The sequence below is a fragment of the Acyrthosiphon pisum genome, chromosome A2 (assembly GCF_005508785.2).
Source record: "Acyrthosiphon pisum isolate AL4f chromosome A2, pea_aphid_22Mar2018_4r6ur, whole genome shotgun sequence".
In the NCBI taxonomy this organism is placed as follows: Eukaryota; Metazoa; Arthropoda; class Insecta; order Hemiptera; family Aphididae; genus Acyrthosiphon; species Acyrthosiphon pisum.
Genome location: NC_042495.1, coordinates 49,875,997 through 49,892,578, shown reverse-complemented (window position 1 = coordinate 49,892,578; position 16,582 = coordinate 49,875,997). Strand labels below are relative to the sequence as shown.

Genomic DNA, 16,582 nt, shown 5'->3' with positions numbered 1-16,582 from the left:
AGCTGTGAAAATAAAACAAATTTCTAAGTTAACGCAAATGTACAACAATTTATACGTTATACTTGAAACTCGCAACTACTCGCAAGTGAATCAAAACCAACATTTAGATTGATTAATTTATGATCCTCCAGCTTTCCATATTTTGATGTTATAAATTTCATTTTGCAATAAAAATACCATAACTATGACTCGATTGTCGTGATGGGTGAACTTTTACTTATATACCTACAGGTTTGTACAGAACCCTCGGTGCGCGAGTCCAACTCGCACTTGACCGGTTTTTTTATATATTATATAAATGTAATAAATCATTAATATAGATTAAGAATAAAATAGGACCTAATAGGCACTGTTCCTTGTGGACTGTGTTATTTATAGTACAATAATTAATGTTAGCCAGTTTTTAATCTATTAAATAAGACAGGGGCGGACTGGCCAGGTGGGCTAGTGTGCCGTAGCTGTGGCCGTAGCCGCCTTATATGTGTGGGCCGGGCCGCCGGGGCATTTTAAATTTTGAACATTTGACGATATTACTAATATAAATTTTTTTTAATACGAAACAGTTTAAAAAACACTGCTATTGGTTGATACAATGCTACAATAAGTTCATAGTCGAACCATAAGTTTATAATAATAATAATTGTTTGAGCATATTAGGTATTGCTGTACCTATAGTGTATTATAATTCCTTAAGCAACAATTTTAAGAATCAGTTCTATCCAGAAAATGTTTAAACACTTTATCTGATTTGGTTGGTACATCGAACGCCAGACAGTTATTGCTAAACTACAATCATTGAACCATTTGCAAATATTTATGAAAATACTTTAGATTTGTTGAAAAAGAGAACAGGTAACATAATATTTTATTTAAAGTTTATATTAAAAGTAATGACTATAAAAACGCGACGTTTCTGAAACTGATGAAGATGATTTTGGTTTAATAAGAGTATGAATTGTGACAATGTAATAAATGATAAAAACAATAGTAAACTAAACAAACATTAAAAATAACAAAAGGAGTAGACATTTATGATTCTTATAAAATTTATATTATGACTTATTGTATATTATCTATTTATAATTTATACCCGAAAAAGTAGGTATTCATAAAGAAGCTATTATAAATGGGTTGGGGCCGTTTATGGAAATATTATGTAATCAAAACCAGGTGAAGCCCCTTGCTTTAGTGTTTCAACTTTTAATTACCTTTATCTAACAACAATACTTCTATTTCAGAAAAACGATTATATTCTAAGATATTCTTACTTAATTAATATATTATCGCTATTACTAGTATGACTTTTTTAATACATCGACCCCGTCACTTAAATTATTATCACTTTATATATTATTATGTACATATATATATTGTTTTGCTATTTTTTCACAAACAGCTACAAAACAATTATTGAATGTATTAACACCTTTATGTACATTGTACCCATACCTTTGATATAAAATATACACAATTGCAAAAATCATAGAAAAATAAATTACTCATATAGTAATGTCAATATAAATCTTATAATAAAAAAATATGACGAAAAAATAATACAGTTTTGTAATTATTTAATTGTAATCTTATAATATGTACATCTGAAAATTTAAATTTTTCTCCAACTATGTATAGGCTGAGAAAACTTCCAATATTTAAAGAACTACTAACGCTTGTGAATCAATACATTTAACCAATATTTTGATTCGCCAAATATTAACAAATGTGTAGTTATTAAAAAAAAATTCAAACAGAAACTACCATTTTATAATATTAATTCTGTTGTGGTGCTGCAGCAATACCAACAATCGATACTTAAATGGATAGCACTTCACTGGAAGTTGAAATAATTTATTACAATTGAAATATAACGATATGCTCTTTACTAAACAGATTCACGAAAACAATTGTTAGTGTGCTACAATTAACTCTAGCCCTGACTATAGTGAAGGTGCAGATCGTAAAAAATAAATGTAAATCCACGTTTGAAATGGTTCTTAAATTTAAGGCCCTATCTATCTGTTCAAGAAAATTAATGACTTTTATGTCATATACTCTCATCTAATAATGACAACTATTATAAATATATATACAATTTTCTCAGAATAGATACATTTTCTACGTACTGGATGTCACCGCCATTTAACCTTGCATTTCATATTATTGAACAATTTTGAAATAAATTGTCCAATAGTTTAATATAATGCCATACTATGATATACAACATTTTATTGTTGGCAGTTTTGAGTTATTATAGTTATTACCAATATCTTATTAAGACCATCTAATGTATATTATATTACCTGTACATTGTATAGGTACACCCACAATTTGATCCAGTGGCGTAGCCAGGATTTCTAAAAGGGGGGCGGGCGATAAAAAAATCTTATAAAAATTTAATTTGTATTGTTTTCACTATAAAAAAACAACAGAAATAGTTTGTATACCTACTTATATATAATATGACCACGTATAATACTAAATACATACCTACTGCTGAGATGAATAAAATATTTAACAACTTTTATTATTTATAATAGTTTTTTGACAACAACTTAATAAATATAGGGTGAATATTTTAACATTAGGTATTATCAAGTCCTCCAATCTACAACTTTCATCCTTCTAGGAGATTTTTTAATAAAAGCCGTCAGTATTATCGCGAGTGAACTTTGTACAACAGAGTAGTGTAAAATATTTCCAACTTGGACGGCTTGCACTGTTGAAATCGGAATGAATGGTTACCACCGAGCAGAGGCTAAAATAGAATTTATTTCATACTACACACTTTAAATTAAACTTGGAGTTACTGTTACTAAGGCTTTGTCCCCACGCCCCCTCCCAAAAAAAGTGTATTTAATCCATACACATAAACATAAAGTAATAAGAAATTCTTATCTATCTATTTCCCATATGTAACATCAAATGATTTTTCAATTAATGAAGAAAACATTGTAAAAAACTAGTTATTACAGGCCATTAACACACACTTTTTAATTTCGTATTTCACACTTAATATTTCGTACTACACACAATTTTACTCCCTGTTACCAGTAGCTGATGATTATCACAAACATGTACAATACTTTCGTCTATTGTACATAATTATCTGTGACGATTATCATTATTTCACTATGAAAAGATAGTTTATGGACTATGGTGCTTATACTTATCAACTATCTATTATATCTATATGTCGTAGTCACTTCGTGAAATCAATCTTTTCATGAAAAGATGACCATTTAATGAAATGGAAACGGATATTTTATACTTCGTGAAATTCGAAAATATTTCACAAAATGGTCACTTTTTCATGAAGTGATCACTCCAATTTACCACCGTGTAATTTTTTTCAAAATCTGGTCGTTCACTTTGTGTATAGAAATACAACTTTTATCGCACATTTCTATAGTTTGATTATATCCATTAACCACGTGCAGACGTCAAATACAATAAATATTATACCTGCATAATTGCCAAACTATCTGAAATGTATAGATGATATTTATTGGTTTTGATAAAAGTCATAATCATAATGTCATATCAGCATTTTGGTAAAACCTTGATGTTAAAGCAGTGTATAGTTGCTGAGTTTAATGAAAAAACTGAATTTTACCAAAAAAACGGATAAATATTATTTGGATAAGCCTGGTGAAAAACCATATAGATACAGATACAGATGTAGGTACAGATGAAAAAATTGAGTCGATAATTGCAGAAATTAATGACGGTAAATTAACCTAATAACTAATTATATACTAAGTTATATTATTTTTCTTCTGATCTATTGAATTATATTCCGTATTACCAGTGTTGGGTAAATTACGTTACTTGTTACGATAGATATTTTATTTAAACTACGTTTTTATAATATGGACAATATATGAATATGATATAAATAGTTATAAATATACTATGTATAGGTGATAATATAAATTAAATTTAGATAAAATAACTTAAATTTATCTTTATAATATAATCTATACCTATGGTATTGTAGAAGTCATAAATAACTCATAAGTATACACTATACTTAATAAATACATTAAATAAATAATAAAGGTTAATGGATATAATCAAACTTAATGTGTGCAATGAATGTTGTATTCCAGTACCTACACAAAGTAAACGACCAGATTGTTAAAAATATTACACGATGTTAAATTGAAGTGATCATATTGTGAATTATTTTCGAATTTCAAGAAGTGTAAAATATCCGTTTCCATTTCATCAAATGGTCATATTTTCATAAAAAGTTCGATTTCACGAAGTGGCTACGACATATACATATATTATACACTATAGCTACTAGAATATATACAATATACCTACTTATATACTTTTTCCTTATAGGCTATGGACGTACTGATATAAGATCAATAATAAAAAAAATACGGTTGATGGGGGTTGGAGGGGTCAAGGCCCCTCTGCGCCCCCTGGCTATGCCACTGGTTTGATCCATGCCTTTGTGAAATACAGAATATGCAACGGCAGTCAGTGTGTATAAACCGGTACAACCACAAAATAATGAATTGTTTTAACATGTTGAAATACAAACCGGAACCTTAATTAAAATAAACTGACCAAATTAACCAATTAAATTTTAAAATTCCAAAACTAAAGAAAAAGTCTTAAAAATTCACTTCAAAAGTATAAAAATTAAAGGAATATGCTGTTATATTGAATTTTCATACTTTTAAATTAGTTTTAATAATATGAAAATCCAGATAAATCATCATAATAACTATTGGAAGATAATGCTGAGAATCGCCTTTTGTCCTCTGACTAATTGTCCTCAAAAATGTTATAAGGTAAATATTAATTAGATATGATAAAATCAGGGCATGTTTTATTTATTCTGGTCGAGTTTACAATCGGCCGTAATCCGTAGGACTGTTGGACCCACGAATGTACAGGTACAAATTATATGTTTAATAAAATAAAAACTAAAAAGTGACACTGCAGTGAACACAAATAAATGTAAATATTTTTATTTGTAATATATAATGATGTAATATATAATATTTTGTTCAACGCATCTAGACATTATACAGTTATTATTATTACTATATTATATTATATTATACTAAAACTACAACTCACAAGTTTCTAAGCTCCTATTTTTTAATTGAATCTGGGCGCTATTCACATAAATTAGCCAACTACTAACTATTTTCGTTGCAATTATTCATGTATATCGTATATGCGTACAGCTATCCGCTACTATCGAGGCGTAACTAGTGTGTACCGTTGAATTAGTCACTGAATTTATCGTTATACCAGAGGCCATAGTCTAGAATATTCAAAATATATATATATTTCGTACATAATTACTCTTTATAACAAGCCATACAATACCATGGAGGGGAGGGGGCTACGCCTCCATCATCTCCCAGATGCCAGATTATAATATACAATACTATATGAAAATGCCAACCAAACATCTGTCCGACTGTCAAGAGCTGTATTAGAAGCTGATGTAATAACTGTTGTCCATTATATTATACTGTGGGGAAAAAAATCAAATACTTAAAGTAAACACTGAACCTTGTGGAGTAAAAATTGAACTATTCATTATTTTCGTAGGACATTTTAAGAATCGATTTATGATTAAATAAATAATACCAAATTGTATTAGGAATAATTTCTAACCAATTATTGGTATAAAATGTTATATTATTATTAAAATTAAAACATCAAAAAACGATTCCCATAAAACCTATATGAAAGGCTAATACACAAAAAATGAACTGTACGAAGAACAACTCACTCTACATGTCAATCTAATTAACAACCACCGAACGATTGTCAAAAACTTAAAAAAATAAGCAAACTTTTGGTTTCCAAACGAAAACATTAAACAAAATACAATTTTTTGTATTTTTTATTGGAAATAAAGTCACGTTAATATTTCAATAATTTAGTTGCACTAAAATATACACCAATGCGTTTAAAAAATACAATGGAGTTGGTTTTTCGGTAATTATAAGTTCATAAATATTCACTTTCACACATTAGGTAGTAGATACTAGTGTATAATATAGTATACTTAGATATGACAAATTCATGTGATTATATATTCATCACCATAGAACACAGTCCAACGTGCGAGTATACGACAGCCAAGGCGGGCAAGTTAATGATTTTTTTCAACTCAGTTAAATTAAGTTAATATGCAGCAATAACAAAAAGTTAAAAGTTAAAAGTTTATTTAACTATAGGTTAACCCAATTAAGTTAAAAGTTAATACACAGTACACACTCTTTGTTAACTTTTTATTAAGTTAAAAATAGTTAATTTGTTTATACAACTCTAGCATACTTAATTTTTTCCAACCCAAAACTAAATTATAGGATATAGTGTTTATACTACATTCAGTACCTATTTCCATATAAGTTAGATTCGAATGATATAAATGTTTAATTTTAAACAATTTACGATACATTCTTTTGACATGAAAACGAAATAGACTAAAATAGTGAAATATAATAAAATTAAAAACAAAATAAATTAACTTAACTTACTTCTTAAAATGAAAAATTAACTCGTTAATTTCACGTTAATTAAGAAAGAAATTTATAAGTTAACAATTAAGTTAACGGAAAGCCCAAAGTAACTAGTTAAGTTAAAAAGTTAAAATAAAATAAACTTTTTAACTTAACCTTAACTTTTTTACTCGTTAATATCCAGCCTTGACGGCAGCCATACGAACAATCACATTGTGATCAAATACCCAAAATACATTAGCGAAGAAAACTTAAACAGAAAAAATTTATAAATTTATATATTAGTCCAAGCAAACAATTAGTTAATATAACCTGTATTTATTTTTAAAATAGTCAAATAACCGTAAATAAAAAAAATATTCCAACACAATTGTAGTTAGGTCATATTCTGAATGATTTTTCACAGTAAAAAATTCCATTTGACAAATTTATAAATAAAATAGAAAATGTAAAAATAAACAAATATTTTTAATACAGTCTGTCATTATTATTCTATGCGCGTTCGATGTTTCGTGTATTTCCCAAGTGTGCACAATGTGCACATTATTGTAGGTACCTCCTCCCAGCGCTAATATTTAATATCTTACCTAATATAATAATATGATATATATATTATAATATTATATACTTTATTCTACATTATATACTTTTTCTATATTATATACTTTATTATGTACTCGATGCAGAATTATTACTGTCTGTCAATAGACATGTACTTACCAGTTTTCGAATCTCCGGGCGGTACCGACGATCATACGACGATAATATTACAATAATTATAAGCACCTATTAATATATTATATTATATTCGAGGACTAGACAATGCATTGAAAATAATTTGAACAATTCCGGACACTCGTCTACAACGTTATACGCATTCTTGCCGAATTCGGGAAGTACCTGTAGCTGCAGCGTGAAATCAGATGTCACTGCGGTCGTGTCCGGAACCTCGATAATTAAAAATAACATTGACAAAGGCACATCGATAACCGACGATCATCAACACTATCGGAGACTAGACAGGACTCGAAAATGTTTCGGTGAAGACTTGTTGAACGACGATCGGCTACGATTATAATGTCATACCATCACTCACGTCATGTCGCAGTCAGAAAGAGTGACTCGAAACAAACCGGTGTGTGGACGGGACACGGGACCGCGACTGCCACTGTCGAGCGCGTGTTTTCGCGTATATTATTACTCTGTGGCGTAGACGAGAGAGAGGCACATAGCGAGAGACAACGAGAGAGAGAGAGAGAGAGAGAAATGCGAAAATTTCGATAGTAGCGTACGATAGCGATGTTGCAGACACTATCGAATTATTCGATAATCCGACATCGGATTCGATAATCGATAGTATGAAATGCATAGTCATATTATTATAAGCATGACAAAATAAATAGGTATGCTATCAACATAACTAATATTGGTCGAGAACGCGCACCCCTCCGAACTTCGCCAAGAACTGTGACGTAAGCCGTTCTCACCAGCAGAAATAATAATAATAATAATAATAAATATAATAATAATGGTATATAATATCGGAGAACGGATGACGTAGTTTTTGTGGTGGGAGAACACACAGTTGCGTATCACGAAGTTGATAGCATACCTATTTATTTTGTCATGATTATAAGATAATATTAGGTTCATTCGAATGAACGATTTTCGAATAATTTCTGGGTAATTGAAATCTATTCACGGTCATATATCATAAGTAGAATAAAATTCGATAGTTTTTGCTAAGTTCTAACAATCGAATAATATTAGATATAGTGTCCTATCGTTGAATGATCTATATAATATTATTATAATAATATTGTAATCTATAAAGTGATTCTCTTCCCCGAAAACATTACTCCTACCGGTTTCTCGAATAGGCAGACTACGACACTAGTGACTCGCGAGAAGCAATATATTATTTATTATATAGAATAGAACAGAATAGCATAAAACAATAAAATTTATATTATTACTCCACGAATTCATGGTCGTTTCCACTCTTTTGGTTCAGTTCATCAGAGCTAGAGGGCGCGTTGAGTTTGGATTTGTTGTTCAATCAGTCAAGCCGCATAGGCGCAAATAGGGTACATTTTTTGGGAAGGCTAGAATTTTATCAGCAGCACAGACCCACAGGAGCTTCGCTCCCGCACCTCCCTAATTAATGTACCAGCTGGCTACTAACAATACACAAATAAATTCATATACAACTAGGTAGTGAATTAAACAATTTTAATTAAAATTATAAATAATTATATATTTATATACCATAACACATTAATTCAAATTTTACTCAAATACAAAATGTACATAAAAAGTAATACAATCGTATAAAATAATATTAAATCAAATATACTAATTTTCAATTAGTTGCTGAAAATGTATCGATAATTGTTTTTGTGGCAAGACTATTAGTTACATCTCTCTCGATATTTATATTGTATCAATAAATTTGAAAATCGTTCTTGCCTCACTGTTGTTTTCTGACAAGCTTTGAACCGCCACATTGAAGAAAATGAACGTTCGGAAGTTCCGTAACTAATAGGTACAGTGAAAGCTACTTGTAGCAATTTGTATACATTTGGGTACACATCTTCAGTAACTATACTTGTTTAAGATCATCAATATTAAAATGTTCTTTAATTTTAACCAGGGGATTTTTGGCAACAAGCTATTTTTCTTATAAAGTATAATTCATAACGAGTTGATGAATTCATTTTTTTTTCAAAAATTTGAACGAATTTGAGGTTTTTTTGAATTTGAAAAAAAATTTCCCAAAACAAATAAAACACTTGCTATAAAAAAAAAGATTTTTTTTAATTTAAAAAAACCTCAAATTTGTTGACCTTTTTTTAAAAAAATTACTAAATATCAGTACACAGTCTTGACTCTAAAAAAAATGACCGTAAATACATGCAATTTTAACTGGTTGTTTATATTAACATTTTCTATAATACCTACACGATAATATTTAAAAAAATATTTTGATGAGTTTTAACTGTTTATAAATATTTTCAGTTTCCAATTTTGAAGTTTTTTTTTATGAATGTCAATAAAATTGTATTTGTTAGGTAAAAAAGCTTAAACATTTAATACAAGGCTCTTAATATATTATTGTTACAATAAAATTTGAAAAATATTAAAAATCCATAATCACAATTTTTTATAAGCATTTAAAGTTCGTTTTTTGACAACATTTATAAAATATTCAACTTTTATAGTTAAAGATTGACAATTTAAAACATGGTTCCACGTAAATAGGTTATGTATAAACTACTTTATTCACAATAATTTCATCAAATATACTTAAATATCATATAAATGTATACAATTTGTTAAAAAAAAATAGTGAAAATGGTGGTAGGGTGGGTGGTCAAATTGTATAGTTTGCCTCAGGTCTGAAAAATGTTCTGCACTCCACTGCTTACTAATATCATAGGCTCTCTGACCGTCTTTGCTCAGAATCGTTTTCAAAACTTTCTTATATAATGATATTATATCATTAAATTCAAATTTAACACCATCCATTATAGTGACCCACTTGTAACCTACTGTACGACACAGCGACACCAACTTGCCCACCTTTTTTTAAATTATAGTTTATAATATTGTACATAGTTATAATTTAATACATTTTATGACATGTAATTAACTTTATAATATTTTCATACAAGTACCTAGGTAATTTATTATACTACGTCTGCGTAATTTCGAATTTATTTTAAGCAATTGTATTAGGTATGTATAATATATAAAATGTAAGTAACATTTGAGTAAGTATGTAATATAAATAAAATATAAATTCAGTATCTTCCGATTCACAATAATGATTACAGAGTCGCGCTATATAAACTTTTAACTTAATATTATAATATGAATATAATTGTTAAAATTTAACTCCTACACCACATGATTATATAATGTTGAAAAAATAATAAAAGTTATAACTTATAATTATAGACCGGTTTGTTCAAATAATTATAAAATTCAACAGTAAACACTGCTTTTGTTTTATTGAATATATTTTCAATACAAGAAAATATATAGGGTATATTTGAGAGGCGTACCCTTCCCCCCCACAATGCTTTGTATTATTAGCACTATTAGAGTTTTTATTAATATATTGCGCGATTATAACAAAAAACTTTATGTTTTGAATCATTTGAAAAACGTTTCGCAATCACTTCAAATGTGGTATCAAACAAATCGATTAACTCTTGATCTTCGTCATCAGAAAGCCAGATCCGTTCACAAAATGTTGCATGTTTATATCTAAAACCAAATAAAATAGTCAGAACATGTACATTATTATAATAATATAGTTATAATGGTACTATGGTGTATCATTGGCGGAAATCACAGGAGCGCTAAGGGTGCTAACCCTAAATTTTAAATCTAGCACCTAGAATCTTGTGATTATCCTAAATAATAATAAAAATGTAATTTAAAATTTGGTTTGTTTGTATACCTAATTTAAATTTTGTTTTGAGAAAACTATATGTTCTACAAAGAGCTAAAGAGAATGAATTTTCCTACTAATTCACAGCCTTATAATATATAATACTGACTTAAATCTACAGGGTGTATCTTATGTCACTGTACGTGCGGGTTTTTAACGACTATGGATCGATGACATAGAATTTTGTTAAAACGAAAGAAGACTACGTGTTTCTTTATTTTTAACAGGCAATTTTTTTATAACAATTTCAACATTTTTAAGCACACAGGTGTACCAATAGCAAAATCAGCTTAATTTTTCAAATTGTAACTACTATATTTTTTAATGGATTCCGGTAAAATTGTTTTTTCTAAAAATTTTGATAGTCAAATCATTAATTTTGGTTCCCTAGTTTATTAACTATGGTCCTCTAAAGTTAAGTAAAATATGCATTAATACTTTTAATTGGAATAATTGGTATAGGTTACAAGAGCTAAATAATTTTTTCTTATAACTAACTTTTATAACTTGAAATTTGAACCATAAGTTCCCTCTACTATAATAGGTATCGTACGCAAAGTATGAATTTTGCAGTTGAAATTCTTTAAGAATTATTTAATAATCGTGATTTAAAATAAACTAATTGCAAGATATTTAGATAAATAGTCCGCCTTATTATTACAGTTATTAACCTAACCTAACCACATTATTACCGATTTTTACAGTCCGCCTTATTATTTTCCGGACATTTACGGTGCCCCGTCTCAATATAGGTTAGGTTAGGTTAACTTAGGCATACTTTTAATCTGAGTTAATTACAGATTTCCTATATTATTATAACAAGAACCAAATACCATTAGATACATACATTGCACTTTCCTTTAAAATGTGTTGGGTGCTTAAGCCCCCCAAATTTTTTTAGAGTGATTTGCGCTTATGGTCTAAATGTTATATATCTTTTTTATATACGCACTACGTACCTATCTTTATCCTGAACATGCTCAATGTCTTTGACATCGTAGACTAGTAGTACGTAGTATTTGCAGCTTTTCAGAGGAATGGAGAATTGGTCATTTTTTTTATTGTTCAGTCGAAGTTGTCTTCGTTTGTTCGACAAACATATTTGTAGTTCTTTAATTTTACGACGAACTTTCTTGTCTATTTCGTTTTTACCTACTGCCAAGCAAACATTTTTTGTTGCGAGTCTCCACCTTGATTAAAAACGATTAAATTATTTATTGTATGAATAGTAAAAGAGCATAAAATATAAATTGACAGAGTTTTAGGTAGATATGGGTATATTGTCTACTTGACTCGTATCACTTCTCCTCGGTGGAGATATTATAGTGTAGATACCTAACTTTTTAAATTTAAAACAATAAAAAGTAATACTCCGTTCCACAGCTGCTTGGCAGATTACTTATGGGTTGGGCGTTTTTAAAATAAACGTGAATATAAACGAGTTAATGAAATGCAACAATACATTTCATTAATGCATCTACAATGCCCAAAAAGTGTTATTTTTCAAAAAAAATTTTTTGATTATTTTTAATTATATCTATAAAAATAAATGTTAACAACAAAAGTTGTTTTGAAATTGGTTAATATGTGAATTAGTTTCTATTACAACCTGCAGTATGATAAATTACCTACCGATTACTGGTTAGTGACATGACCTATCACCTATGGACAAATAAATATTAGCATTGAGTATAATATTATATTGTATGAGATAAACATTATACTCAATGATATTACTATATTATTAATATAGAATAGTATAGGTATGTATATTTACTATAGAATGGTGTAATTAGAGAGAACTTTGATATTTGTTATAAAATAAAAAAATATTTTAATCGGAATTTGTGGTGATGGCTATAACGCTGTGTTCTCATTACGACGATTACAATAAAATTAATATTACCATAACAGCTTGTAATTTATCGCATATTCAGACGCAATTTGATTTTCAAAAAGCATGGTCAGGTTATCGAAATGTACAAGTAGAAATCGTTCTTAGATAGGTACTATCGTTGTATTCGTCTTGTTAATGGAGGACATAATGCATATATATGAATTATTATAAAGTCACGTGAACACACAATCCTATTTCACTAATTCAGCATTTCAATCTGTAAATTTTAAAATGATCATCACTTACTTAAAAATAGTAATATCAATAAAAACTTACGTAGGGCTTTAGATAATAAACTTACCTTTAAATTTTATAAGAGGTAAATTCACTCTAATTTTTAAACCAACAGAGCTACAATTTACACGTGTTCTAATGAGCGTAAAATTTACCATGCTACCTATACTTGTAAGACGGAGACAGCACATGCGGTATCACGTCCTAGCTCTTAATACTTAATATAATATGTTATATAATATTATACTAACTGCTCTTTAAGTTCCAACTTTGTATTGATTTTGTCACGGGCCTTGTACTCTTCTATGTTGAAATACATAAGGCGATTCTTGGTTGGGATAAATACTTTATATTTGTTATAATTATTCCAATAGAAAGAGGAACATTTGGGCGTAGGTTTATTCACTAGTTCGTCAATGAAGTTTCCACTCTCAAGTTTTGACAAATATTTTCCAACCATCTTCTAAAATATAAATTAAACGTACATATTATAGTATATATATACATCATCATCAATCATCAATACTAGTATAAAATGAAATAGTTTTTTTGTTCGGGATAAACTCCGAAACGGCTTGACCGATTTGGCTGATTCTATTTTTGTTGTATTGGAAATTTTCAGGAAAATGTTTGTACAAAAGAACATTTTAGGAAAATCCACTGGAAAAGTAAGAAATCTGGATGGAAAAAACACAATAGTGGCGTCCGTGTGCAGTTCAGAAAAAAAAATAGTTATTATGATTTAATATAATTTTAAACTTGTAGGTATTTTACATTTGGTCATAAGCATAACCATGCATGGTATTCCTAACCCTATTTTTTTTACCGTTATCCCGGGAACCTACACATGCACATCATAAACGCCGTGGCACCCAACGTGTTAGTAACGTATAATTACATATGCACCTCGCACCTACCTGAAAATATACTACTCACATATACACACATGCACAACCCCCCATTTTTACTGTGAATTATTTAGTGGATAATTTTTTTGAAAATTCAAGATTCAAACGAGTAGTTTCTCAGTTATTATAAAATATTTGTACTCAGAATAATAAGTCCATGATAATTCTTAGTACTTAAGCCTTAGTACACAAAGTTAAATAACTCGAAACTACTAGTACGAATTTTTATTCTGCAGATAAGTCAAAATGTTCAGAAAAATTATTCATTAAATAATTTACAGTAGAAAAGGGGGTTCTTATTTGAAAAACAGAAGTAGGTATCTCTTAGCGCTCACCAAATAGTACAGAAAAATCTCAAGAATTCGAAAATATGGTCTTTATAAGTATATTTAAAAATTCTAAAAATCAGATTCTAAATAATAACTGCATTATTGAAAAAAACGGGCTGAGCATGGTTGGTGAATCACACTGTAAATTAATAGTTTATGTAAAAAAACAATTATTTAGAGCTGATAGTAGGAAAAACAATACAATATTATCTTTAACCTTATTTTCACCACTAGAAAATTTAAGGTGGTTCAACAAAAAATAAATGTTAAGTATTTCACAAAATAAAAGTAATTTCGTTCGGCTATCTCAACAAATTTATATACCTATAGTAGATGCGAAAAATAACAGGTGATGAATTTAAAATAAATAAAAGCAATTGCAAGTTATTGCCAATTCGTGTAGTTTTTTTTGAACCAGGTCAATGGCTTCTACGATCATAGTTAATAACTTAATGTTAATATTTTTATCACTTTTAAAATAAAAATGACATATACTTTTGACCTTGCCCCCCTCCAGTCAACATTTCTGCAAGCGCCCTTGGAATATGTTATTCCAACGAAATTGTTTTAATTATTTTTGATTATTTTTAATCATATTTTAGTACCTACTTGTAATTCAGTGATAAGATTGTCCGTATAGCTACGAGTACAATAAATATTGTTGGGATAACTATTTAAACACCTGTTGTAAATTTACATTTTTCCATCTTAGATTACTTAGGTACCTATGTGGCTATGTAATATTATGGATATTATGCTAGCAGGTAGCAACGACCTGGTAAAACAACTTGATAAAATTACTGAAGGAAGTAGAGAAGTGGGGTGAGGACATTTTTTTCTAGTTATATATTTAGAATAATATAATAATATGTCGGAGGTGTACCTAAAACATTTTAAGCTATATAGCACCCCATATAAATTAATCACGCTACGTGCCTACGTATATAACCTACGTAGGCTAACCTAACCTATAGGTATACCTAAATTATGTTTGAGCTTACTAAAGCATTCAAATTGCTCCAATTTGAAGAGTTTGGTGCGTAAAAACTAGAAAACTTTTTGAAATTGTTTAGGATATTTAATTATTTATTCTTGGTCTCAATAATTAAGTTTCAGTAAATTTAAGTTCGAGGTTTAAGAGCACATCCTATAGATGAAGATAATATTTTTCGTCATGGCATAAGATTTATCTGATTGTTGCACCAAAGTCCAAAATGGCAAAATGCAATACAAGATTAGGTATTCCAATTCTATTGAAAACTATACCTACTTATATACCTATATTGGCACGATACATATGATTGTTTTTCCCAAATAAATAATATGTATATATATTTTAAAAGGATATCGTCAAAAAGTGAATTCACAAAGAAAGAGGAGTTATTTGGTTGTTGGTTGTTGTTGACTGCACCAAGCTCTTAAATTCTACGCCAAAACTATATATCGTTTATTCAATTTCTGGTTTTGACATTTTTATAAGTAACGATATTGATGCGTATAAACATTATACCTATATCTAATACCTACTTAATTACTTATCAAAATCGTATTTTCAAATACTTAGATTTTTTTGTCATTAAATTAATGATATTACCTACTAGTAGACACTACTGTATTACTCTAGACAGACTGACTGTATTGTACTGTCTTTACTGTGATGATTTAATTTTTAAAAATGTTATTAAAAAAAGTTGTACCTTAGGTTACTTTATTTTTGCAATTTATAAGTATGTTGCGTCTTGCAATAGTCCCGTTCACCCGTTCAATCACAACAACGAACACATGATGATGATGATGATGAGAAGTGTAAATTAATTGTAAACAGTTTAATATATTATATAGAATTTAAGTTAAATTATAATATATTTAAAGAAAAAACACTAACTCAACTAAGTATAATAATTTAGCATAAAAACTTCTATAATAGTAATTGTTTACTATTTTCGGCCGTGAAAGTGCGCCTGCATGTTTTAAACTTGTAACTATGTGACTACATTGTGTACCTCAAATCAGAATGACTGAATACGATGCATTTCGGATTCTAATAAATAAAGTACCCCCTCCACTGAACAGTACAATTATTATAATCCGCTTCATAGCATTGGTTAAAGTGGGTGGTCCAAGGGGAACAGAGTCTCTCTTCTCAAATTTGCGGACTATTTATATTTTATAGTTTTAATTCCAGAAATCCGGAAGGGCAAATATGTATTAGATATAAATACATTATACAAATATTACAATAATAAAACAAC

The 16,582-nt window shown here is 28.8% G+C and overlaps 2 protein-coding genes across 12 annotated transcripts in view; both read right to left on the bottom strand.

The window, feature by feature from the left end:
• LOC100161113 (probable multidrug resistance-associated protein lethal(2)03659) overlaps positions 1-7,687 on the bottom strand; it is a 33,917-nt gene extending 26,230 nt beyond the window's left edge. For 4 of the 10 annotated variants that reach the window (XM_008188934.2, XM_008188937.3, XM_008188936.3 and 1 more), the window contains exon 1: positions 7,224-7,686. Coding sequence is in view for 1 of the 10 variants with exons in the window: in XM_008188936.3 (XP_008187158.1) it covers positions 7,224-7,258 (35 nt within the window). In the remaining 9 variants the exon portion in view is untranslated. Of the gene's footprint in view, positions 1-5,100; positions 5,504-7,223 lie in introns of all 10 variants that reach the window. The other 6 variants (XM_001943491.4, XM_016807745.2, XM_016807746.2 and 3 more) reach the window with 4 other exon arrangements.
• A 2,517-nt stretch (positions 7,688-10,204) lies between these two features.
• On the bottom strand, positions 10,205-16,347 carry LOC100165230. 2 transcript variants are annotated; one of them, XM_001944244.4, is made up of 4 exons: positions 16,028-16,347; positions 13,345-13,556; positions 11,922-12,152; positions 10,205-10,775 (listed from the first exon to the last, which is right to left on the bottom strand). In XM_001944244.4, exons 2-4 carry the CDS (start codon positions 13,551-13,553, stop codon positions 10,619-10,621), a joined length of 597 nt encoding a protein of 198 aa, XP_001944279.1. In that variant the 5' UTR covers positions 13,554-13,556; positions 16,028-16,347; the 3' UTR covers positions 10,205-10,618. The 2 variants fall into 2 exon arrangements, with proteins under 2 accessions (XP_001944279.1, XP_008187155.1); XM_008188933.3 differs by lacking the exon at positions 16,028-16,347 and adding an exon at positions 12,869-13,076 and having other exon boundaries at positions 10,482-10,775; positions 13,345-13,482.
• Between the last annotated feature and the right edge of the window lie 235 nt (positions 16,348-16,582).